The following is a 26,053-nucleotide window of genomic DNA, read 5'->3' as shown; positions in this document are numbered from 1 at the left end:
GCTTTAAGGTAGATTCCTGCATTGTGCAGGGGGTTGAACTCAATGAGTGTATAGGCCCCTTCCAATTCTACCATTCTATGGTTCTATGAAATGGGGCGGGGCCAGAGGAAGGGACCCGGGCCTTCTATGGAATCCTGGAGGTCCATATTTGGCCCCCAAGACTGAAGTTCAAGATGTCTGTCCGAATGATTTCTGAGGTGTAGCTAGGGAAATCCTAGAGCCGCATGCTCTGTAGAGCAACCACCCCCAAATGGAAGGAAGGAAGCTGCCGCAGCTGCTGCTACCACCACTGAAAAGGATTTGGCTCCCTGCCGGCATACACTTCTGGGTCTCTCCGTGAGAGGAACGTGAGACAAGTCAAGGGTGAGATGCATGGGAGGCTGGTGGCTCTGGTGTTAGTGGGAACTCCGAAGGAGCTATCCAATGTGGGGAAGCACCTCAGAGAGCTCCTTTAGGGTTCTGACAGAAACCAGGAGCGGAATCACCACCCCACTGACATCACCCCCACCATCTGTCAGGTGTCCTTTGGGGTGGATTCGATGGCCTTATAGGCCCCTTCCAACTCTACTATTCTATGATTCTAGTTAGGTGAAAGGAACTCTCCAGCTGAAGCCCAACTGTACGGGCTACTGGAACCCGTGAGGCTAATACAGGCCATGCAGGTCTCATTTATACTCGTTCTTTCATTATGAGGGTAATGCATGGATGGGTGGTGAAAGGCAGCTCTCAAAAGATGCGAGGATGCTGTGTTTTCTTAGGTCTTTGATCATTCCCTTTGGGTCTCCTTTACTTCTCCCTATAATAAAAGGATCCCAACCATGGACTACATCATCATAATGCTGCTCACTGCCTCCTTTTGGCCTCACTGCAACCAGCCCAAGACGATTTGTTCACTCTTTTCCTTCACTGCTGCCACCATATAACACTGTGTAACCTTTTCATTTTCTCAGTATTTTAACACCTAAATTTAAACTTTGCTATTTTAATCCTGTGTTTTAATCCTATAACAATTTCTGCTGTGTGGTTTTATCCTGGTTGTGCTTTTTATATTGTATTTTGTATTTGGGTTTTTAGATTGTTGGAAGTTTTATTATGTTCATAACGGTTTTAATTTTTTTAACCGCCCAGAGAGCTTCGGCTATTGGGCGATATAAAAATGTAAAAAATAAATAAATAAATAAATAAATAGGTACTTTAAGAATCCAATTTATGAAACAAAATAACTTTTATTTAACAATAATTAAATTCATGCAGTTTATAAATCTTATGGTTTCATTTATTGCAATACTTGTTTGTTACAATCCAGTATCCTATGTAACCCTGCCTACTCTACCCACTATCTCCTATCATTCACTCTTTCCCCCAAATAAGAACATGCCAAGTATTGGACTTTTCAGCTAGAAATTTCCTGTTAGATGGTGTCTGCGTATGTGACACCAGAGAAGATAGTGTATAAGAGCTAGCTACCTCCCTTGTGAGGTAGGCACATGCTTTGCAGCAATTATCTCCTTGTTTCTCTTATTCTGCAGAATAAACATTGTTTGACCCATACTTCATCTCCTCTCCTCCTTGTGTGCTGAATTGGACTTGGTACACCAGAGAACTCTACCCACTATCTCCTATCATTCACTCTTTCCCCCAAATAATAAACACGTTGATCCTACTCTGTTCTAAACCCTTTAGCAAACAAACCCAGACAACCTCTCACTCTGTCAACTCTCCACACACAACTCCTAACTGCTGCTTCTAACTGCTAGCTGTCATTCAAATACCTGAATCCAACAGCCAATCAGCATTCACTCCAACGTTCTATCCACTTGCTCCCCCTCCCAACAGAATTAACCACTTACCATCCAAAGTCCAAACAGCACTTACATCCTAAATAGCAATAATCAGTAAAACATTACAAACACTTACATAATGTATAATTAGCAATAAACAGTAAAACGTCACATCTCCCCCAGCCCTTAAAATGAAGCAGAGCATACTTCTTGCTCCCAAGGACATGCAGTGTCCAAAATTGAAGAAATGTTCTTGGTATGTTTCACAAAGTCCTCACCAACACAGAACCTCATCTGGATAGTCTGTCAGCAATCACATTGTCCTTGCCTTTGATAAATTGGTAGACAAATTGCAATTCTGGCAAGATCCACGACCATCTCTGTAACATGGTATTTGTATTTCTCATAGCCTCTAGCCAAATCAGTCCAAACAGCACTTACATCCTGAATAGCAATAATCAGTGAAACATCACAAACACTTACGTCATATATAATTAGCAAGAAACAGTAAAACATTAGTCTCCTTCCACAATTTGCAAAGTTTTTGGAAATGTTAACACTCTTCATGCAATTTCTTCAGATGCCCTATCAAAACTGTTATCTAAAACTTCTCGCTTTGCATGAACCTTCTGGTGTCCGGACGGCATCTTTTCTGCATGGCTTCTGTTATGAAAGACTGCTTCTTTCTGGCACAACATTTTCCTGCATAAAAGCCATTCATACAGTTCTCTTTCCTGTGCGGCGGTGGCTTTGATGTTTTCCACTCTTAGGAAAGGAATGCCCCATCTTCGAATTTTGTGCTGGAATGAAAAGAAATAAAATCAGAGAATTACCAACTCAGATCCTGGAGAAGGGTTGGGGAGCAGGGAGGAAAGTAAATTGAAATGAATGATTTGACACTGTGACACCATGAGACAGCAGATTAGCTTTTCCTTGTCACTCTTCATCTTTATTTATTTATCTATTTATTGCATTTTTATACCGCCCGCTAGCCAAAGCTTTACCCACGAAGAAGTGCCACAGCTTGGGAAAGAATTACAAGAGAGGGACAAGTTGATAGAAGCAGAGCTGTGCCTTTAAATAAGGGTCTGCCCGCAGTTGTGTATACCGGCTGGGCGACCCGCAGCGCTCGGCCTAATTTCATGTGGCCCTCGGCCTTATTTCAAGAGCCCTATGGATGTGATCAGTTCAGAGCCAAGACAGGAGCAATCTGCCTCTTCCCCTGGTAGCCTGCTGGGCAAGAAAAAAGAGGGAGAGAAAAAGGGATGCTAGAGATAGAGAGAAGGGGTAACAGAAAGAATGAGGGAAAACGGATGGCAAAGAGTGAGAAACCAAAGGGAGTTGCAGAGAGCAGGGAGGACAGGGAAAGGGAACCGCCCAGAGAGCTCCGGCTATTGGGCGGTATAGAAATGTAATTAATAAATTAATAAATAAAGGGTGGGAAGGAAGGAAGGAAGGAAGGAAGGAAGGAGAGAGAAGGGGTGGCAGAAGGAGTGAGGAAAAAGAGAAAGAACCCATGGGTTGTTGTTGGGTTGTTCAGGGTGGTTAACAAGCCATCCTGTGGAAAATGTTGAGGCTTCAGACAAAATGCTAACCCTTGGTTCAATAACAACCCACATTCAACCACTCAGTGTGGGTTTACATTTTGTGTGAACAATCCCAGTGTGTCCGTGAGCAGAGAGTACAGCAATGGGAGCCAGTGTGGTGTAGTGTGGACCGTGAGTTGGTAGATCCAAGTTCTAATCCCCACTTGGCCATGGAAACCCACTGGGTGACTTTGGGCCAGTCACAGACTCTCAGCCTAACCTACCTCACAGGGTTGTTGTTGTTGTGAGGATAAAAATGGAGAGGAGGAGGAGAATTATGTACACCGCCTTGGGTTCCTTAGAGGAAAAAAGGTGGAATGTAAATGCAATAAATAAAAAAATACATTGACTCCCCCCTCCTCCTCCAAGCCTCTGTTATATACATAAGCAGCTTACCAGAGCGCCTCTCGCTCGTATGGGTTTTCTGGGGCTTAGTCTGGTTCTGTTTGCCTCCTATGTGGACCTTCTGGTGAATCACAAGATTACTGTGGTAACGGAACCGTTTCCTACACTCAGGGCACTGATAGGGTTTCTCTCCCGTATGCACCCGTCCATGAGACACAAGACTCGACTTCTGTAGAAAACATTTCCCGCACTCGAGGCATTTATAGGGTTTCTCTCCCGTATGCAGTCTGTGATGGATGACCAAAGTTAACTTGTGAGCGAAACATTTCCCACACTCCAAGCACTTGAACTGTTTCTCTCCCGAGTGGATTGTCTGGTGAATCACATAGTGTGCGCGCTGCGCAAAGCCTTTCCCGCAGTCGGGACATTTGTAAGGCTTCTCCCCTGTGTGGATTCTCTTGTGTGTTGCTAGGTGTGTTTGCTGAGAAAAACACTTCCCACAGTCCACACATTTATAGGGCTTCTCTCCCGTGTGGACTCTCTGGTGCGTTGTAAGACCTGAATGGCGAGCAAAGCTTTTCCCACACTCCAAGCATTTATGCGGCTTCTCCCCCGTGTGAGCTCTCTGGTGTTCCACTAAACCTAAGCGGGATGCAAAACACTTGCCGCACTCTGAGCATTTGTAAGGTTTTTCTCCAGTGTGCACTCGGTGGTGCAGCATAAGGTCGGAATAGTGAGCAAAACACTTGCCGCACTGCACACACTCATAGGGTTTCTCTCCGGTGTGGGACCGTTGGTGTTTCGCAACGCTTGAGCTACGAGAAAAAGATTTGCCACACTTGGGGCACTCATATGGCTTTTCTCCTGTGTGTACTCTCTGGTGTGTCACTAAGCCCGATGGATTAGTAAAACATTTCCCACACTCTATACATTTGTAAGGTTTCTTCCCGGTGTGGACTCTCTGGTGCGTCACAAAGTTCGACTGCTGAACAAAACACTTTCCACACTCCATGCATTTGTAAGGTTTCTCTCCGGTGTGGAGTCTGCGATGCTTCGCAAGACTGTCCTCATAACCAAAACATTTTCCACACTGCAAGCACTGATAGGGTTTCTCTCTGGTGTGGACCCGTTTATGGATCTTAAGATCTGGCTGATGAGAAAAACATTTCCCGCATTCGGGACATTGGTAAGGTTTCTTTCCAGTGTGGATTCTCTGGTGATTCATACAAGACGAGTGGTAAGCAAAACACTTCCCACACTCGGTGCATTTATAGGGCTTCTCTCCCGTGTGGACTCTCTGGTGGATCTCTAAGGTAGATTTGACAGCAAAACATTTCTCACATTCCATGCATTTGTAGCTTCTCTCCCCTGTATGAACCCTCTGGTGTTTCACAAGCTGGGACCGGGAGCGGAAACATTTCCCACACTCTGAACACGCATAGGGCTTCTCTCCAGTGTGGATTCTGTTGTGTGCCACGAGGCCTGAGCCAAAAGCGAAACATTTTCCGCACTCCATGCATTTGTAGGGTTTCTCGCCCGTGTGGACACTCTGGTGGTTCGCCAAGGTAGAAGAATTAGCAAAACACTTGTCACACTCCATGCATTTGTAAGGTTTCTCTCCTGTGTGAAGTCTCTGGTGGTTCACGAGATGATGCTGCTGAGAAAAGCATTTCCCACATTCTGGACAACTGTAGGGTTTCTCCCCAGTGTGGACTCTGTGGTGAATTAAAAGACTTGCCTGGGAAGCAAACGTTTTCCCACACCTCAAACATTTGTGCCGTTTAGGTCTTCCCATGTGGGCTCTCTGGTGTCTGGGGAGATTAAGTTTCTGAGTAAAACACTTCCTACACACGCAACATTGGTTGTTTTTCCTCAAGTCATCTCCTGGGATAAAAAGCAAAACAGAAAAGAGGCACTGAACGTTCCTATAATTTGTTTGTGGAATTCATTATTTCAAGATAAAACAAATAATGTCATTTCTACACACACACACACACACAATCTATCAATCTACCTATGTACAAAAACACACATACACAATTATAATAATCAACAACAGAAAATCCCATGACTGGATTACAATATCTGGTGTCAACCACTAGTTTAGATGGCTTTAAAAGAGGGTGAGATAGTCCCAAAACATCTGGAAATACACAACACCCATCATCCCTGAACATTTGCCATGCTGGCTGGGCTGATAGGAGTTGCAGGCAAACATCACCTGGAGGGCCAAAGGATCCCTGCCCCTGGTATAAAGAAAAGAACCGATCTCCAGAGGGAGTGTGGAGGGGTGGTTTGGCCCTGCAGGCATAAGAACCTAAGAAAAGCCCTGCTAGCTCAGACTGAGGGTTCATCTAGCCCAGTGGTCTGTTCACACGGTGGCCAACCGGCTGTCGACAAGGGACCAACAAAGCAGGACACAGGTGCAACAGCACCCTCCCAGCCAGGTTCCCCAGCAACCGGTTCACACAGGCTTATTGCCTCAAATACTGGAGGTAGCACATAACCATCAGGGCTACTAGCCATTGATAGCCTTCTCCTCCAGGCCTAAAAGGAGACTCAGGACAGATAAAAGGAGTTATTCACGCAGCGCATTGTTGAAGTCTGGAATTCGTTAACAGAAGATGTAGTGATGGCCACCAATGTGAATAGCTTTAAAAGGGGTTTGGATAAATTCCTGGAGGAGAAGGCTATCAATGGCTGAGTCCTGATGGATAAGTGCAACCGGCAATATGAAACACAGTAAGCTTTTATACTCTAGTTGCTCGGGGACACGGATGGGAGGGTGGCTGCTGCATCATGTCCTGCTTGTGGGTTCCTGGTCAACAGCTGGTTTGCCACTGTGTGAAGAGAGGGCTGGATTAGATGGGCCCTTGTCTGACCTAGCAGGGGTCTTCTTATGTTCATATCCCTTGAGCTTTGGTTAGAGTTGTGAAGGCCCAGAAAAAAACCGGAAAAAATCAGGGAAAAATGGGGGGGTTTTGGAAGCCTTCTTGGGGTTTTTTTTCAAAAAATTGGAAAAAATGAAGAAAAAACGGGTTATGGGATGTTTTATTTTAGCATGATGAATAAGATGTTTAAGACAAGGTATTCAGATATTTACTTCTCCAAATAATTTCTAAAAACTATGTACAGTATTAGATTATTACAATTTCTAATTTGTTTATGGAATTCACCATCTCAAGATATACTAAATAATTAAACTTCTATACTGACCAATAGCTAAAGTTCTCTGGGTGGTTTAGAATTTTTTTTAAACATGATGATATGGTATGTAATGGGCCTGTGGAGACAACACCAGTGAGGGAGGAAGCAACAGCCAGGCACCTCTCCACCGTGCCTGAGTCCAGCTCCAGCTGAGAGCTCCCTCCCTCCTGCTGTCAACTGTAACTGCTGAACTTTGCAACAAAGATTGTAGTGCCTGAATTTGCTTTCCTTTTCTCCCTCCTCCTCCCTCCCAATCCCCTTTCCTTTTGTGTCATGTCTTTTAGATTGTAAGCCTGTGGGCGGGGACTGTCAAGAAATACTTTTGTAAGCCGCCATGAGAGCCTTTTTTGGCTGAATGACGGCATAAAAATGCTTAAATAAAAATAAATATAAATAATAACATGCTAAGCCACGGTTAAGCTGCTTATCCTTTTGCAGCAAATGATTAGTGAGCGTGTTTAAACTGTGGTTATGTAGCCACCATGGTTAGGAATAGTTCACATGACACACTAAGGCATGGTTCACACAACACGCTAAACCATGATGTTTAGCTCAAAATGCTTAACTGTTGTGGCTTAGCATGTCATCCTAACAAGGTTAGGATAAACATTCTGTTTCCTGACTTGGAGCTGAGCAGAAGCAGGGAAGAGCAGCTGGCCCAGCTCAAGTAGAAGCTACAAAAGTAAGCCAGTTCCCAGAGAGCGAGTGAACAGGAAGAGCAAACAGGAGTTTGACAGGGGGAGTTCGGCAGGGGAGGCCAAGGGGGAGGCCTCTAAGAAAAAAAAAGAGGGGGGGAATAAAGAAAAACATAAAGAGAAACCCATCCACCCCACAAAACAAACAAACAAACAAAACCAACCAAAAATACTTATTTTCCCTTAAGACATACTCATATAGTTGTGTACCTTCAGAGAGGACAGGACAAAGTAAAGGCAATTCCACTATAATCAGAAAGGAAAAAACAAAGCAGAAATAGACAATATGGATGGAAAGGAGTCCCTAGAGGTGGTGACCTGCAAAGGGTGTGCAATGTTCGTGTTTCTGCCTGAGCTCAACATGGCGTATACCTGCAACAAGTGCAAGCTGGTGGCACTTTTGGAAGAAAAAGTGAGAGGACTTGAGCGGCGAGTGTCCACCCTCCAAAGAATAAGAGAAGACGAGGAGTTCTTAGACGGAACGGTGGAACTGCAACAGCAACAAGAAGCACACGAGATTGAAGAGCAACAGCCAGCTGAAGCAGAAGTGGAGTATGCTGAGGGGAGGAAAGGCAATGAAGAGGAAACTCCCTGGAAAAGAGTGACAGTTAGGAGCAGAAGAACTAGAAAGCATTCTGCACCGGTGGAACCACTAGAGTTAAGCAACCGCTTTCAGCTTCTGGAGGATGGGTCTGAAGGACAGTTTGCAGAGGAAGAAGTACAGCAGACACCGTGCAACAATGAACAAGAGGCAGAAGGTAGGTCAACCAAGAAGAAGAGAAGAGTAGTCGTTGTGGGAGACTCCTTGCTGCGTGGGATTGAAACCCAAGTATGTCATGAAGACCCATGGACTCGCCAGGTGTGCTGTAAAGTCCACGGACACATACCCCTTTCTTCTCATCCATGTGGGAACAAATGATGTCGCCAAGCAGAGCTACGAAGAAATCATTTCAGACTATGAAGCTCTGGGAAGGAAACTGAAGAACTTTGGGGCCCAGGTAGTTTTCTCATCCATCCTCCTGGTTCTTGGAAGAGGATTAGAAAGGGAAACAAAAATACTCCGGATGAACGACTGGCTACGAAGGTGGTGCCGACGTGAGAATTTTGGATTCTGAGACCACGGGCTACGCTACTTGGAACATGGACGGCTGGCAAGGGATGGGTTGCACCTCACAAGGGCTGGAAAGAATGTGTTCGGCCACAGCATGAAGAACTTGATCAGGAGGGCTTTAAACTGAACCTTATGGGGGCGGGAGACGTAAACCTCGAGGCAACAATGGATGAAGGCCAAGGCACCACAGTACAGAGAACAGCTCCAATAGTGCCCCAAAATAGTGTCCGCAACAATGTAGGAACAAAGCCAGACTATAAAACACATGGTCTTCGATGTCTATATACTAATGCCCAGAGCATGGGAAACAAACAGAATGAACTTGAACTCTTATTACATGAAGGCAAATACGACTTGATAGGTATAACTGAAACTTGGTGGGATGACTCCCATGACTGGAATATAGCAATTGAAGGATATAACTTGTTCAAAAAGAACAGAAGAAATAGAAAGGGAGGTGGAGTTGCACTATATGTTAAAAATACCTATCCCTGCACAGAAATACAGGCGGATCAGACTGGGAGCCCCATCGAGAGCATCTGGATTAAAATAAATGGGGCAAGGAATAAAAAGAACATGACAATCGGAGTCTACTACCGACCACCCAATCACGGAGAAGACGAGGATGAAACTTTTGAGAAACAAATTGCCAGTGTTTCAAGGAAGTGTGATGTAGTAGTGATGGGGGACTTCAATTACCCTGATATCTGTTGGAAGACCAATACTGCCAAAAGTGGCCCTTCCAAGAAATTCCTGACATGTGTGGGTGATAACTTTCTCCTACAGAAAGTGGAGGAAGGAACTAGAGGATCGGCAATCCTTGACTTGATATTGACCAATAGGGATGACTTAGTGGATAAAGTGGCAGTTACGGGAACTCTGGGGGAAAGTGACCACGTCATACTTGAATTCTTGATTATGAAGGGGACAAAAGTTGAGTGTAGCCATACACGTACTCTGGATTTTAGCAAAGCTGATTTTAATAAACTCAGAACTATGATAAGTAAGGTCCCATGGCAAATGAGCCTAATGAGAAAAGGAGTGCAGGATGGGTGGGAGTATTTAAAAAAGGAAATTTTAAAGGCACAGTTACAAACAATTCCAACAAGGAGAAAAGATAGAAGACAACAGAGGAAACTAATGTGGCTCCACAAAAAGCTTAGAGATGACCTGAAAACAAAAAGGGACACATATAGGAAGTGGAAGGAAGGCCAGGCTACAAAAGAAGAGTACAGACAAGTGGCGCAGAAGTGCTGAAATGGTGTCAGGAAGGCTAAAGCTCAGAATGAGCTGAGATTAGCGAGGGATGCTAAAAGCAATAAAAAGGCTTTCTTCATATATGTGAGTAGTAAAAGACAGAGGAAAGAAATGGTGGTTCAACTGCTTAATGAGGATGGCAAATTGATAACAGATGACAAAGAAAAGGCTGAAGTGCTCAATTCCTACTTTGCCCCAGTCTTCTCCCAAAAGCGGGTCTATGACCCCCCTGGAAAATGCGAAGCAGAAGTTGAGGGGGCAGGATTACAGTTTGAGATTGATAAACAAATGGTCAAAGAACACCTCATTTCCTTGAATGAGTTCAAATCTCCAGGGCCCGATGAACTGCATCCTAGAGTAATGAAGGAGCTAGCGGAAGAACTCTTAGAACCTTTGTCTATTATCTTTGCAAATTCATGGAAAACGGGTGAGGTGCCGGACGACTGGAGGAGGGCTAACGTTGTCCCTATCTTCAAAAAGGGCAGAAAGGAAGAACCTGGGAACTACAGATCAGTCAGTCTGACATCCATCCCTGGGAAAATTCTGGAGCAGATTATAAAGAAGTCAATCTGTAAACACCTTGAAATCAATGCGGTGATCACTAGAAGCCAACATGGATTTGTCAAGAACAAGTCCTGTCAGACAAATTCGATCTCATTTTTTGAGAAGGTAACCTCCCTTGTGGACCGTGGGAATGCTGTGGACGTCATATATCTTGACTTCAGCAAAGCTTTTGACAAAGTACCACATGACATTCTGATTAACAAACTAGCTAAAAGTGGGCTAGATGGAACAACTATTAGGTGGATTCACAGTTGGCTACAGAATCGGACTCAAAGAGTACTTATCAATGGAACCTTCTCAAACTGGGGAGAGGCAACGAGTGGGGTACCACAGGGCTCAGTCCTGGGCCCAGTGCTCTTCAACATTTTTATTAATGATTTGGACGAGGAGGTGAAGGGAACACTGATCAAATTTGCAGATGACACAAAATTGGGTGGGATAGCTAATACCCTGGAAGACAGAAACAAACTTCAAAGTGATCTTGATAGGCTGGAGTGCTGGGCTGAAAACAACAGGATGAAATTTAATAGGGATAAATGCCAAGTTCTACATTTAGGAAATAGAAACCAAAGGCACAGTTACAAGATGGGGGATACTTGGTTCAGTAATACTACAAACGAGAAGGATCTTGGAATTGTTGTAGATTGCAAGCTGAATATGAGCCAACAGTGCGATATGGCTGCAAGAAAGGCAAATGCTATTTTGGGCTACATTAATAGAAGTATAGCTTCCAAATCACGTGAGGTACTGGTTCCTCTCTATTCGGCCCTGGTTAGGCCTCATCTAGAGTATTGCGGCCAGTTCTGGGCTCCACAATTCAAGAAGGACGCAGACAAGCTGGAGCGTGTTCAGAGGAGGGCAACCAGGATGATCAGGGGTCTGGAAACAAAGCCCTATGAAGAGAGACTGAAAGAACTGGGCATGTTTAGCCTGGAGAAGAGAAGATTGAGGGGAGACATGATAGCACTCTTCAAATACTTAAAAGGTTGTCACACAGAGGAGGGCCAGGATCTCTTCTCGATCCTCCCAGAGTGCAGGACACGGAATAATGGACTCAAGTTAAAGGATTCCAGCTGGACATCAGGAAAAACTTCCTGACTGTTAGAGCAGTACTAAAAAGTTATTTTTAGTACCTTCCATGCGTTTCCCCCTTCTCAGCCACAAATCGAAACTAGCTTTTCCGGCTACACTGAGAGGGATTTTTTACATGCTTCAACTTCACGGAGGATTCATAATACTGCTGAGATTTACTCACTTTATCATGCCAATCATACGGAGATAAATGCGTTTCTAGGCTTCAGACATCCGGAGCTTGGAAGAACTTTACTGTATCATTCGACTGCTAGGCTACGCCCCCCACAGCCACATCATCAAAGGTCGGTTGACTCTACATAAACAAAACAGAGGCATTCAAGAGGCAGCTGGACAACCATCTATCAGGGATGCTTTAGGGTGGATTCCTGTACTGAGCAGGGGGTTGGACTCAATGGCCTTATAGGCACCTTCCAACTCTACTATTCTATGATTCTATGAGAAGGGAGAGAACTGACTTAATCCCAATTTCCCCAGAATCTCCAACACTGGTCACGTTCACACATGCTAAATCAGGAATCATGGCTTAATAATCCAGTCATGTGAATGAGCAGTATGTTGGTGCATGCAGCTCTTCATTCCATCCATTATGCAAGCAGGTAAACAAACCAAGAAGGGGAGATAGCTTCATATTACCTCTGAACCTAGCATTATGGTTTATTGTGCCCAAACAAACCAGGATCATAAATCAGCTTTGAACTAGGGTTTGTTTATGGCTTTTTCCTTCTGTGTAATGACTTTTTAGATTGTTAAGACTATAAAGGGAACATGTGGCCCTCCAGATGTTGAGGAACTTCAATTCCCATCAGCCCTAGCCAATGGGATGGAAAATGGGACTTGCAATCCTATATCCTTGTTTTAAAGAAATAAATATGTCCTAAAATGTGACGTCTCATTCTCACGGAAGCATACTGTTAAAACTTCAAGCATTTTAATATGGGCTTAGCACCTAGAATTCCTTTCCAGGTTTTCTGGACCCCTTTTTGCTAATGCCAGAAAAAAGCCAGCCAGGTCAATAAAAAGAAACAGATGTTTTACCATTATTGCAACTGCTTATAGCTTGGGGTGGGGGTGGGGGTTTCAGTCTTAATTCCCCCCACTTTTCTTATTTCAACTTTATAAAAGTAACATCACTAAACTTTATAGCAATAACTAACATCATTTTCAATGTAAATTCAAAACCATGTTTGGTGCTTCATTTATATTAAAACAATCAATAACACAATATTAAAACAATCAACCTGTCTCTTTGTTGCCGTTTGTTTCAAAGATCCTGGAGCGTGCGGTCTACTCTCGCTGTCTTGACTTTCTTTCTAGTAACTCTGCTTTGGATCCATTTCAATCTGGATTCCGTCCTCTGCATTCCACCGAAACAGCCCTTACTAAGATCACCAATGATCTCCTTACTGCCAAGTCTAAAGGCCATTATTCCGTTCTTATTCTCCTTGATCTAACTGCAGCCTTTGACACTCTTAGATTCCCTTCATGACCTTGGATTTTGTGGCTCTGTCTATAACTGGTTTGCCTCCTATCTAGCGGGTCGCTCTTTCAGCGTGTTGACTAATGGCAGCTCATCTTCCTCCTTTCCCCTTTCAGTAGGGGTTCCGCAAGGCTCGGTGCTTGGCCCGTTGTTGTTTTCCTTATACATGTTGCCCTTGGGCAAGCTTATTCAATCTCATGGTCTCCAATATCATCTGTACGCCGATGATACACAACTATATCTGTCATCTCCGGAACTTTCTCCTGATGTTCACGATCGTATCTCGGCATGTCTTTCAGATATCTCAGCTTGGCTGCTTCATCGTCGCTTGAAGCTTAACATGGCAAAGACTGAATTGCTTGTTTTTCCTCCTAAACCTTCTCCTCATCTCTCATTTTCTCTTACTGTCAATGATGTTACGCTTACTCCGGTCAAGGAAGCTCGTAGCCTTGGCTTTATCTTCGACTCCTCGCTCTCCTTTATTCCTCATATTGAGGCAGTAGCTAAATCTTGTCGATTTTTCCTGTATAATATTGCCAGGATTCGATCATTTTTGTCTGTCTCTTCTGCCAAGACGCTTGTTCATGCACTGGTTATTTCACGGTTGGACTACTGCAACCTTCTTCTCTCTGGCCTTCCTTCTTCTCACATCAGCCCGTTGGTTTCTGTTCACCACTCTGCCGCAAAGATCATCTTCTTAGCACGCCGCTCCGACCATGTTACTCCGCTTCTGAAATCTCTTCATTGGCTTCCAATTCACTTCAGAATCCAATATAAACTTCTCCTGTTAACCTTCAAAGCTTTTCACGGTCTAGCTCCTTCCTATCTCTCCTCTCTCATCTCACACTATTGCCCCGCTCGTGCTCTTCGCTCCTCTGATGCCATGTTTCTCGCCTGCCCAAGGGCCTCTACTTCCCTTGCTCGGCTTCGTCCATTTTCGTCTGCTGCCCCTTATGCCTGGAACGCTCTTCCAGAACATTTGAGAACTACAAGTTCAACCACAGCTTTTAAAGCTCAACTAAAAACTTTTCTTTTTCCTAAAGCTTTTAAAACTTGATGTTGTGCAGACTTCTACTGTTACTTTCTACTGTTAGTTTTTCCCTACCCTGTGCCTGCTTACCCTTCCCTGTACCTGTTGGCATTCTCTTCCCCTCCTTATTGTTTTACTATGATTTTATTAGATTGTAAGCCTATGCGGCAGAGTCTTGCTATTTACTGTTTTACTCTGTACAGCACCATGTACATTGATGGTGCTATATAAATAAATAATAATAATAATAATAATAAAACAAACTAGATGCTAGATAATTGAAATGGGAAGGGAAGATTTCTTCCAACTATTCAATTTAAAAAGAGAATTAACAAAAGGGCAGCAGATTCATCAAACAGTAATACTTTGACTAAATAAGCTGACTTTTATGAATGAAATTTTTGGATATCCACACGTAGCCCCCTTTGCACGAGCCAACAAGCAAAGCAGGAAGTCTTCCATTAACTATTGTTTCCTCTTTCATCTGAACAGGAAACTCTGCTTAACAGCTTCGGAACAAGCCAGGATATTAAACCACGAAGGATCTACAGGAAGCTTCACCATGGAAGACTTCCTGGTTTGTCACAAAATGCTGCTGAATGCACAGGCAAAAAGTCTGCATCTCTTGGTTTATTAAGCTAAAATTTGATCATCCTCTAGCTTTAATCCTTCCACCCCCATGCTGTCTGGGGAATGCTGGGAGTTGTAGGACCTCTTTCTGTCTAAACATGCATAGGATACACATCATAATGCAAGGACATTTAACTCATAATAACGGTTAGGACATTAAACATAATAATGGAGCAAATTGTGTAGTTCCAAAAAGACCTGCTAGCATTCTACTTGCAGGAAACACTTTATATGAGCTGGTGAACTGGTTTTAATTACTAAATTAAAATTCCACAAGCATCAGATACATTGGTAAGAAACGAAATACATGCATTTCAGGGTACTAAGTCTACCACTTGGAGCAGTTTGAGACTCCTTCTCATTTCTGTAGCAACCTAATGCATACCGATGTCCATTCTGAAGGACTACTCATAACATAGACATGCACAAGGAGGGGGGGCAGTTCTAAGGAGAATGCACCAAGCAGAGACCCTCAGGCAGTATAAAAAGACAATGAACCCCTGATTTTTGGGGGCTGCCAGATAGCACCATGCTTTCCTATGGCCATTCTAAAGAAACTGAATGTGCCCGTGTGTAACGTGGGGGCCTTTCCAACATAGCACGCCTCCAGCAAAAACTCTTAGGATGCTTATGGTCTTATTAAAAACCTCCATGAGAATTTTAGGGCTCCCCCTGTTTTTCTAGGGATTCCAGATAGCGCCATGCTTTCCTATCACCATTCTGAAGAAACCTAAAGTTCCTGTGCGCAATGTAGAGGCCATTCCAATGGAGCTTGCCCGCAGGAAAAACACTTAGCATGCTTAGGGTCTCATTACAGATGTCTACGAGAATTTTGGGGCTCCCACTGATTTTCTGGGGCTGCTAAACAGGCCCATTGTTTTCTTATGGCCATTCGGAAGAAACCTCATGTGCCCGTGCACAGTGTAGGAAGCATTCCAATGGAGCACGCTTGCAGCAAAACCTCTTAGGATGCTTAGTGTGTTATTACAAGCCTCTATGAGAATTTTGGGGCTCCCCCTGATTTCCTGGGGCTGCTAGATAGCTCCATGCTTTCCTATGGCCATTCAGAAGAAACCTCATGTGCCTGTGCGCAATGTAGAGGCCATTCCAATGGAGCACGCTTGCAGCAAAAACTCTTAGGATGCTTAGTGTGTTATGACAAGCCTCTATGAGAATTTCGGGGCTCCCCCTGACTTTCTGGGGCTGCCAGATAGGCCCATTGTTTTCTTATGGCCATTCGGAAGAAACTTCATGTGCCCGCCGTTCGAATAGAGCACGCCTCTAGCAAACACTCTTAGGATGCTTAGTGTGTTATTACAAGCCTCTATGAGAATTTTGGGGCTCCCCCTGATTTTCTGGGGCTTCCAGATAGCGCCATGCTTTGCTATGGCGATTCGGAAGAAACCTCATGTGTCCGTGCGCAGCGTAGAGGCCGTTCCCATAGAGCACACCTGTAGCAAAAACTCTTAGCATGCTTCGTGTGTTATTACAAGCCTCTTTGAGAATTTTGGGGCTCCCCCTGATTTTCTGGGGCTGCCAGATAGCACCATGCTTTCCTATGGCCATTCTGAAGGAACCTCATGTGCCCGTTGTCGAGGAAATTTAGCTGGTTCTTTTACTATGCCCCTAGGTATAGGGAAATGGCCTATAATCCTTAGTTATATAAAGTTCATGGCTTCCTGTTCTTTAAAAACATATTTTTAAGACTGCAATTGCTTTTAGAATTAAGTTGATGCTGAAACTGTGTGACAAAATAGGCATTGTCCACCCCGGCAGTCAGAAGGTGGAGAATGTCTGCAAGATAAGATAACCGAGAAAGTAACAGATAGAGATGTTTTTCTGTAACTATGGTAATGTAGTATCTTCTCGTCAGAGAAGCACTCAAACTCTGTACATGCCTAAATGCTTGGCTTCTCATTGTTGTTGTGTTTCAGAGCTATATTATGATTGGTGGGAAAGTTCTGCCATTGTATCTAAGGGGAACTAACCCTATAAATATGTTGACGTTTCCTGAAATTGTTGGGCAGTTCCTCAGGTCTTCTGGGACTGTCACCTTGCAGCACTGCAGGATGCTCGTAATAAACCTTCTAAGGAGAGAGAAATTGTGTCTTGAGAGTCTGTGACCACCACTCAGCGAACAACAGGAACCCGTGGTTTCGGGTTCCACCACACCGTGTTATTATTATTATTATTATTTATTTATATAGCACCATCAATGTACATGGTGCTGTACAGATTACACAGTAAATAGCAAGACCCTGCCGCATAGGCTTACAATCTAATAAAGTTATAGTAAACAATAAGGAGGGAAAGAGAATGCAAACAGGCACAGGGAAGTGTAAACAGGCACTGGGTAGGGTGAAGCTAAACAGTATAGAGTCAGAACAAACTCAATATTTAAAAGCTATAGGGAACAGAAAGTTTTTTAGCTGAGTTTTGAAAGCTGTGATTGAGTGCACAGCGTAGGGGCCATTCCAATGGAGCACGCCTGTAGCAAAAGCTCTTAGCATACTTAGTGTGTTCTTACAAGCCTTTATGAGAATTTTGGGGCTCCCCCTGATTTTCTGGTGCTGCCAAATAGCGCCATCCTTTCTTATGGCCATTCGGAAGAAACCTCATGTGCCCGTGCGCAGCATAGGGGCTGTTCCCATAGAGCACGCCTGTAGCAAAAACTCTTAGGATGCTTAGCCTCTATGAGAATTTTGGGGTTCCCCCTGACTTTCTGGGGCTGCCAGATAGCGCCATGCTTTCCTATGGCCATTCTGAAGAAACCTCATGTGCCGGTGCGCAACGTTGAGGCCGTTCCAATGGAGCACACTTGCAGCAAAAACTCTTAGCATGCTTAGTGTGCTATTACAAGCCTTGTCTGAGCTGGGAGTTGGAGGTACTGCATTGCAGTGGTTCCACTCCTACTTGGATGGCCGATTCCAGAAGGTGGTGCTGGGGGATTATTGCTCTGTGCCGTGGCTCCTAAGCAATGGGGTTCCGCAGGGCTCTATTTTATCCCCTATACTGTTTAATATATACATGAGGCCGCTGGGGGAGATTATCTGGAGATGTGGACTGAGGTGTCACCAATATGCGGATGATACCCAGCTCTACCTTTCCTTTTCATCAAATCCAGGTGAGGCAGTGACTGTTCTGAACCAGTGCCTGGGCACGGTAATGGACTGGATGAGGGCTAACAAACTGAGACTCAATCCAGAAAAGACGGAGGTACTGTTAGCGGGTGGTTCATCTGTCCGGCGAGGTGATGTTTGCCCTGTCCTGGACGGGGTTGCACTCTCCCTAAAGGATTGGGTCCGTAGTTTGGGGGTGCTCTTGGATCCAGAACTGTCACTTGAGGCACAAGTGAACTCAGTGGCAAAGAGCATCTTTTATCAGCTTAGGTTGATATACCAAGTACGCCCTTATCTGGACAGAGATAGCCTAGCTACAGTTATCCGTGCTCTGATAACCTCTCGTTTGGATTACTGCAATGCGTTATACGTGGGGCTGCCTTTGAAAATGGTTCGGAAGCTTCAGCTGGTGCAAAACAGGGCAGCCCGTTTACTAACAGGAACTGGCTGGCGAGATCACATGACGCCAGTCCTTTTACAACTTCATTGGCTGCCAGTCCAGGTCCGGGCCCAATTCAAAGTGCTGGTATTGACATTTAAAGCCCTAAATGGTTTGGGGGCAGGTTATTTGAAGGAACGCCTCCTCCCATATGTACCTGCCTGGACCTTAAGATCATCTACAGGGGCCCTTCTCCGTGAGCCCCTGCCAAAGGAAGTGAGGCAGGTGGCTACTAGGAGGAGGGCTTTCTCCACTGTGGCACCCCGGTTGTGGAATGAGCTCCCCAGAGAGGTCCGCCTGGCACCTACACTGTACTCCTTTCGTCGCCAGCTAAAGACCTTTTTATTCACTCAGTATTTTAACACTTAATTTTAACTTAAATTTAAATTTTACTGTTTTAACTCTGTATTTTAATCTTATACCAATTTTGCTGCGTGGTTTTATCCTGGTTGTGCTTTTGATACTGTATTTTGTATTTGTGCTTTTAACCTGTTGGCTGTTTTATTATGGTTTTAATTTTTGTGAACTGCCCAGAGAGCTTCGGCTATTGGGCGGTATAAAAATGTAATAAATAAATAAATAAGAGGATTTTGGGGCTCCAACTGATTTTCTGGGGCTGCCAGATAGCGCCATGCATTCCTATGGCCATTCTGAAGAAGCCTCATGTGCCCGTGCGCAGTGTAGGGGCCATTCCAATGGAGCACGCCTGCAGCAAAACTCGTAGCATGCTTAGTGTGTTATTACAAGCCTCTATGAGAATTTTGGGGTTCCCCCTGACTTTCTGGGTCTGCCAGATAGCGCCATGTTTCCTACGGCCATTCTGAAGAAACCTCATGTACCCGTGCGCAGCGTAGGCGCCGTTCCAATGGAGCACGCCTGCAACAAAAACTGTTAGTATGCTTAGTGTGTTATTACAAGCCTCTATGAGAATTTTGGTGTTCCCCCTGATTTTCTGGGGCTGCCAGATAGTGCCATGCTTTCCTATGGCCAGTCTGAAGAAACCTCATGTGCCGGTGCGCAACGTTGAGGCCGTTCCAATGGAGCACACTTGCAGCAAAAACTCTTAGCATGCTTAGTGTGCTATTACAAGCCTTGTCTGAGCTGGGAGTTGGAGGTACTGCATTGCAGTGGTTCCACTCCTACTTGGATGGCCGATTCCAGAAGGTGGTGCTGGGGGATTATTGCTCTGTGCCGTGGCTCCTAAGCAATGGGGTTCCGCAGGGCTCTATTTTATCCCCTATACTGTTTAATATATACATGAGGCCGCTGGGGGAGATTATCTGGAGATGTGGACTGAGGTGTCACCAATATGCGGATGATACCCAGCTCTACCTTTCCTTTTCATCAAATCCAGGTGAGGCAGTGACTGTTCTGAACCAGTGCCTGGGCACGGTAATGGACTGGATGAGGGCTAACAAACTGAGACTCAATCCAGAAAAGACGGAGGTTAGTATGCCTAAGTTAGTATAAAAACTGTTAGTATGCTTAGTGTGTTATTACAAGCCTCTATGAGAATTTTGGTGTTCCCCCTGATTTTCTGGGGCTGCCAGATAGTGCCATGCTTTCCTATGGCCAGTCTGAAGAAACCTCAAGTGCCCGGGCGCAGCGTAGGGGCCATGACAATGGAGCTTGCCTGCAGCAAAAACTCTTAGGATGCTTAGTGTGCTATTACAAGCCTCTATGATTATTTTGGGGCTGTCCCTGATTTTTCTGGGGTTGCTAGATAGCGCCATGCTTTCCTATGGCCATTCTGAAGAAACCTCATGTGCCCGTGTGCAGTATAGGGGCCATGACAATGGAGCTTTCCTGCAGCAAAAACTCTTAGGATGCTTAGTGTGTTATTACAAGCCTCTACAAGAATTTTGGGGCTCCCCCTCTTTTCTCTGTGCCTCTTGTGACAGCCTAATGCTTTCCTATGGCCATTCTGAATGACACCCCATATTATGGCTATGCGCAAGGGGCAAGTTCAATGAAACATGTATCAAGCACAGAGTCTTAGGATGCTTGGATTGCTAATTTCAACCTCCTCAAGCATTTTCAGCTTCTTCTGGTTCTTGAGTGGCTTGTAGTATCATTCCCGTGTATCCCTATGGCTACTTTGAAATGCTGGCCTGCATTGTTGTGAGGAGAGGGTGTTTGGGGGGGGGGGGCAGATGTAAACATGGTAATAATCTGTGGCAGTTTTTGGCAACCCCTCCTCCACTTATTTTGGTCTTTTTGAACTGGTGCCTATGAAGCATTGCATGAAACTGCAGTCACCTTCTCTTTATTGTATTCTGTTTTCTTTTTATGTTTGGAGATGATCCCTAGAAACCACTGTGTTGGGGGTCATAGGAACTGTTCCCCAAAACCACTTGTTAGTTTATATTTTGATTCTGTGTGGTTTTCTATGAAAACTAAATGTTTAACTCCTTTAAGTATTTTAATTTGGACTACTGCAACCTTCTTCTCACTGGCCTTCCTTCTTCTCACATCAGTCCATTGGTTTCTGTTCACCACTCTGCTGCTAAGATCATCTTCTTGGCTCGCCGCTCTAACCATGTTACTCCACTTCTGAAATTTCTTCATTGGCTTCCAATTCACTTCAGAATCCAATATAAACTTCTCCTGTTAACCTACAAAGCTTTTCACAGTCTAGCTCCTTCTTATCTCTTCTCTCTCATCTCACACTATTGCCCCGCTCGTGCTCTTCGCTCCTCTGATGCCATGTTTCTCACCTGCCCAAGGGTCTCTACTTCCCTTGCTTGGCGTCTTCCCTTTTCTTCCACTGCCTGCAACGCTCTTCCAGAACATTTGAGAACTACAAGTTCAATCACAGCTTTTAAAGCTCAGCTAAAATCTTTTCTTTTTTCTAAAGCTTTTAAAACTTGTTTTTGATCTGACTTTTAAACTGTTAGTTTTACTCTACCCTGTGCCTGTTTGGTGCATTCTCTTCCCCTTCTTATTGTTTTATTATGATTTTATTAGAATGTAAGCCTATGTGGCAGGGTTCTGCTATTTCATTGTTTTACTTTGTACAGCACCATGTACACTGATGGCGCTAAAATAATAATAATAATAATAATAATAATAATAATAATAATAATAATAATAATAATTCGGTGTCCTTCGTTTTAGTACGTTCCGTGCTTTCTCCTCTGAGTTAGCAAGAGACGCTCCCCAAGCTTGAAAAGGCCTCCAGGCTTCCTTCCCAGCTTCTCCGGTTCTCTTCCTTTCCTTCCCGCCTTCCAGAAGGACAAAGGAGGAGGGACCCGAAACGCTGCTCCCTCTTGTAACGCCATCGTGAAAGCCTCCACGCCAAGGGGGCTCTCCAGGAGAACAAACACGCCCCCCCCCCCAAAAAAAATCTGGTCCCTTCTCCCCACTTACCGGCATTTGCAAAGGGGGATTCAGGTGCTTTTGAAGGCTGCGGGAATTCGTCCACCTCCACCCTGAAAGTCTGCTGCCTTCGTCCCGGGTCTGCAGCGTCTCCAAGTCCCAAGACCTAATCAGCCAACGGTTCCCCCAATACAAGGCCGTCACCCCTCCTCGTAACAAACAGCCCGGGACTGCTGGGAAATGTAGTCCTGTCCTTTCCTTTTACGGAGCAGCAGAGGCTCCTGGGAATTGTAGTCTCCCCTTCGGCATGCTTATTTCTTCCTCCACCAACAAAGCTCAGGGATGCCAAGGGCCTCCAATACTTTGCAGATTTAAAAAAACCACATATTGATGTCTTATAGAAAAGGCCGCTGCCCTTAAAATGTGTTGCTCAGGGCTTTGCTCTGTCTTAGGTACCATTAATTAATTAGTAATGTTAATTTCCCCTGTTAATTGCGTATTGTTGTTAATTTTCTATTGTGAAGTTATTGTAGATGTATAATGTATAATGGAAAGGAGGCGACAATTCAAGTTGTGCAGGGCAGAGGGAGATATGGAGAACGAACCAAGCCAACCACGGACCCTCTCCTTGCTCCTTTGCAAAGCCAGGTCGGTTAAAAACAAAACAAATTTATGATCTCACAGATGAGGGGGCCGACCTGGCATGTTTCACAGAGACCTGGCTGGGAGATGACAGTGGCCCAACATGGGCCCAGGCTCTCCCAGCTGGGTACTGTGTTATCGAGCAGGTGAGGAAAAGTGGGCGGGGGGGGGGGGGCTTATAGTAGCTGTGGTCTATAAGGAAAATCTCAACCTGACCAGACGACTGGAGCGCCGATGGAGGGAAATGGGCTGGATGAGGAAAAACAAACTGAAGCTGAATCCAGACAAAACAGTTTCACAAAATGGTTTCACGGTTGGACTACTGCAACCTTCTTCTCTCTGGCCTTCCTTCTTCTCACATCAGCCCGTTGGTTTCTGTTCACCACTCTGCCGCAAAGATCATCTTCTTAGCACGCCGCTCCGACCATGTTACTCCGCTTCTGAAATCTCTTCATTGGCTTCCAATTCACTTCAGAATCCAATATAAACTTCTCCTGTTAACCTTCAAAGCTTTTCACGGTCTAGCTCCTTCCTATCTCTCCTCTCTCATCTCACACTATTGCCCCGCTCGTGCTCTTCGCTCCTCTGATGCCATGTTTCTCGCCTGCCCAAGGGCCTCTACTTCCCTTGCTCGGCTTCGTCCATTTTCGTCTGCTGCCCCTTACGCCTGGAACGCTCTTCCAGAACATTTGAGAACTACAAGTTCAACCACAGCTTTTAAAGCTCAACTAAAAACTTTTCTTTTTCCTAAAGCTTTTAAAACTTGATGTTGTGCAGACTTCTACTATTACTTTCTACTGTTAGTTTTTCCCTACCCTGTGCCTGCTTACCCTTCCCTGTACCTGTTGGCATTCTCTTCCCCTCCTTATTGTTTTACTATGATTTTATTAGATTGTAAGCCTATGCGGCAGAGTCTTGCTATTTACTGTTTTACTCTGTACAGCACCATGTACATTGATGGTGCTATATAAATAAATAATAATAATAATAATAATAATAATAATAATAATAATAACAGAGATGCTTGCTGTCAAGGGCTCTGACCTAGGTTTGGAGGTGTGTCAGCCAGTTCTGGATGGGGCTACACTCCCCCTGAAAGACTGTGTTCGCAGTTTGGGAGTGCTCCTGGATCCGTCGCTCCAAATGACAGCCCAGATGGATGCGACGGCCAGGAGTGCCTACTATCAGCTTCGGCTGATACACCAGCTGCAGCCCTTCTTAGAGTCAAAAGACCTAAAGACAGTAGGGCATGCGCTGGTAACCTCAAGGCTTGACTTCTGCAATGCACTCTACATAGGGCTACCATTGTACCTAGTTTGGAAACTTCAACGAGTTCAAATTATGGCAGCCAGGTTGGTCACCGGAACATCCAGGGGTGAGCATATTACCCCAACATTAAAATCACTCCACTGGCTGCCAATTAGTTTCCGGTCAAAGTACAAAGTGTTGGTCATTACCTTTAAATCCCTAAATGGTTTGGGTCCAGGTTACCTGCGGGATCGCCTTCTCCCATATAGTCCGCCCCGCACACTCAGGTCCCCTGGGGTGAACTTAATTCAGTCAGCTAAAACTAGGCTGACATCAGTTTTCCAGAGGACCTTTTCTTCCGTCGCCCCCAGATTGTGGAATGGCCTGCCGGAGGAGATTCGTAAAATTAACTCTCTGTGTGATTTTAAGGCAGCTTTAAAGACTAGCCTTTTCCGGCAGGCCTATCCAGATCAATGTTAAATCATGAATTTTTAAGAGGTATTGATTCCTGTTCTAATGTTGTTTTCCGCCTGGATCCAAAGGGAGAGGCGGGTAAGAAATAAACATATTATTATTATTATTATTATTATTATTATTATTATTATTTCTTTATTACTGTGCAATGGTTTGTTCTCGTCTGATTTTAAAGCTAAGGCAGCCTTTGGAGGCTTTTTGTTGGTTTCTGGGCACACGTCCACGTTATCTGAAAAACTGTATTCTCCCTTATGAGCCTGCCTGTGCTTTGAGATTTTAAATGTTTTAATATTGAAACCTATTTAATTATATTTTAACTTTTGTATATTTCTATTTATAGCTTTTAACTATATATGTTATAATTTTGTAAAGCCGTCTTACGGCCCAACATTGGGCAAAAGGGAGAATACAAATAATGATGATGATGATGATGATAATAATAGTAATCAGATAATAATAGAATACTGAACAAAACATATAGGGCCATTCTCCCTGCCCCGCCCCCCAGCTGCTGTTAGGGAAATTACCCTAACCTATTAGGGAAGGAACGACTTCACAACCAGTCCAGACACAGAGATTCGTTATTTACTATGTGCAAAGGAGAAAGTCTCACCCTCTACAAACCAATGGTGAAAACTCTCTACCCATCATCCACATCAGCATACTTTTATAACCTTCGAAGCCCCTCCACACGTAATACAAGAGTCCCTCCTCCCATCCTCTATTGAGTACATATTTTTTACATTTTCCATAAACATAACAAGCACCCAGGCAGCCGTTTTTATTAACATTAGTATAAGGGGCTTTCCAGGTTCAAGGGGGCTTTCCAGGTTTCCCTGTCACTGCTATCCAGTTGGTTTCTGGGATCAATTTTAGGTGCTGTCTTTTAACTTTTAAGCCCCAAACAGCCTGGGAGCAGCATATCTCAGGGTTTTCCTTCTCCTTTATGAAGAGTGAAATGTGCACTCTGTTTCTAATGTCCCTTAGCCAAACGAAACATGACTAACGGGGACAAGAGAGGGCCTTTTTAGCTGTGGCACCTAGACTGTGGAATAGCCACCCAAGAGAAGTTTCTCCTTGGCCAGTGGGGCCAAAGATCCAACAGAGTCTTAAGACTGCCATTCCACTGCACATTTTTTTTAGTCAGAGCCTTCAATGATATGTTTTTTGTCTGCTGTTGCTATGGTTTTTATGGTGGTGTTAGAGATGTGAAGGCCCAGAAAAACAAGAAAAATATGGAAAAAACCCAGGTTTTTCCTGGGTTTTTCCGAAGCCTCTTTTGGTTTTTTCCCGAAAAATTGGGAGGGGGGGAGAGAAAAAAATGGATTACGGGATGTTTTATTTTAGCATGGTGAATAAAACGTTTAAGACAAGACTACAACTCTCAAATGCAAGAGCAAGATGCATTTCTGCCTCTAGGGCTATTGAAGTAGAGACTGAAACTAATAGTGATAACTATAGGTCAGAAAATAAGTCTGATTAAATTTCATGCATATTCATTGAATCTGGGTTCCCCCTTTTTCTCTCTGTTCTTTTTATGGGAATGAGTGCTTTACGTCTTGACACTGGAGGACTAGCGGAAACAAATAATTTTCTTTGTTTCTAATGTTGGTGGTTACTTCTGTTGTTGTTGTTGTTTTAAATTGATTTTTTGCCTGCTCCTCATAAACTGGCAGAACCAAATAGGTTCCTTACAGTTCAGGTGTTCCTAACAGTTCAGGAGCTTGTAGCTCCATTTGTTACCAAAAAAAAAAGTAAAAAAGTAAATTAAATTTGTAATAATTGTTTGAATACACTGTACTTTTAATATACCAAATGTAATAATTTTATGCCACACCAACTTGGACATAATTACATTTTATGTTACTAAAGCAACAAAATTACTTTCAATCTGTAAAAAGTGCTAATATTGCATTATTTCAATTTTTCCAAAAATTTCCATTTTTTCCAAAAAAAAATTGGAAAAAAACATGTTTTTTCCATGGCTACAAAATTTGCTGAAATTTTACCTCTCTAGATGCTGTTCTTTAGTGCT

The 26,053-nt window shown here is 44.1% G+C and overlaps 1 protein-coding gene across 1 annotated transcript; it reads right to left on the bottom strand.

The window, feature by feature from the left end:
* Positions 1-1,494: 1,494 nt before the first annotated feature.
* On the bottom strand, positions 1,495-21,828 carry LOC134396015 (zinc finger protein 160-like). Its single transcript, XM_063122336.1, has 4 exons — positions 21,706-21,828; positions 11,802-11,933; positions 3,764-5,596; positions 1,495-2,581 (listed from the first exon to the last, which is right to left on the bottom strand). The coding sequence occupies exons 3-4, from the start codon at positions 5,505-5,507 to the stop codon at positions 2,499-2,501; spliced, it is 1,827 nt and encodes a 608-aa protein (XP_062978406.1). The 5' UTR covers positions 5,508-5,596; positions 11,802-11,933; positions 21,706-21,828; the 3' UTR covers positions 1,495-2,498.
* Positions 21,829-26,053: the final 4,225 nt, after the last annotated feature.

Source organism: Elgaria multicarinata, chromosome 3, assembly GCF_023053635.1.
Source record: "Elgaria multicarinata webbii isolate HBS135686 ecotype San Diego chromosome 3, rElgMul1.1.pri, whole genome shotgun sequence".
Taxonomy (NCBI): domain Eukaryota; kingdom Metazoa; phylum Chordata; class Lepidosauria; order Squamata; family Anguidae; genus Elgaria; species Elgaria multicarinata.
The sequence above is the reverse complement of the archived record's forward strand: the minus strand, read 5'-3'. Positions and strand labels throughout refer to the sequence as shown.

Bases quoted from the DNA above. Each gene is read 5' to 3' on its own strand.
- LOC134396015 (XM_063122336.1), bottom strand. From the start codon at position 5,507: ATGGGAAGACCTAAACGGCACAAATGTTTGAGGTGTGGGAAAACGTTT. The intron at 2,582-3,763 runs GTAAGCTGCTTA...TTTTCATTCCAG, and splicing joins TACGAGCGAGAGGCGCTCTG to CACAAAATTCGAAGATGGGG.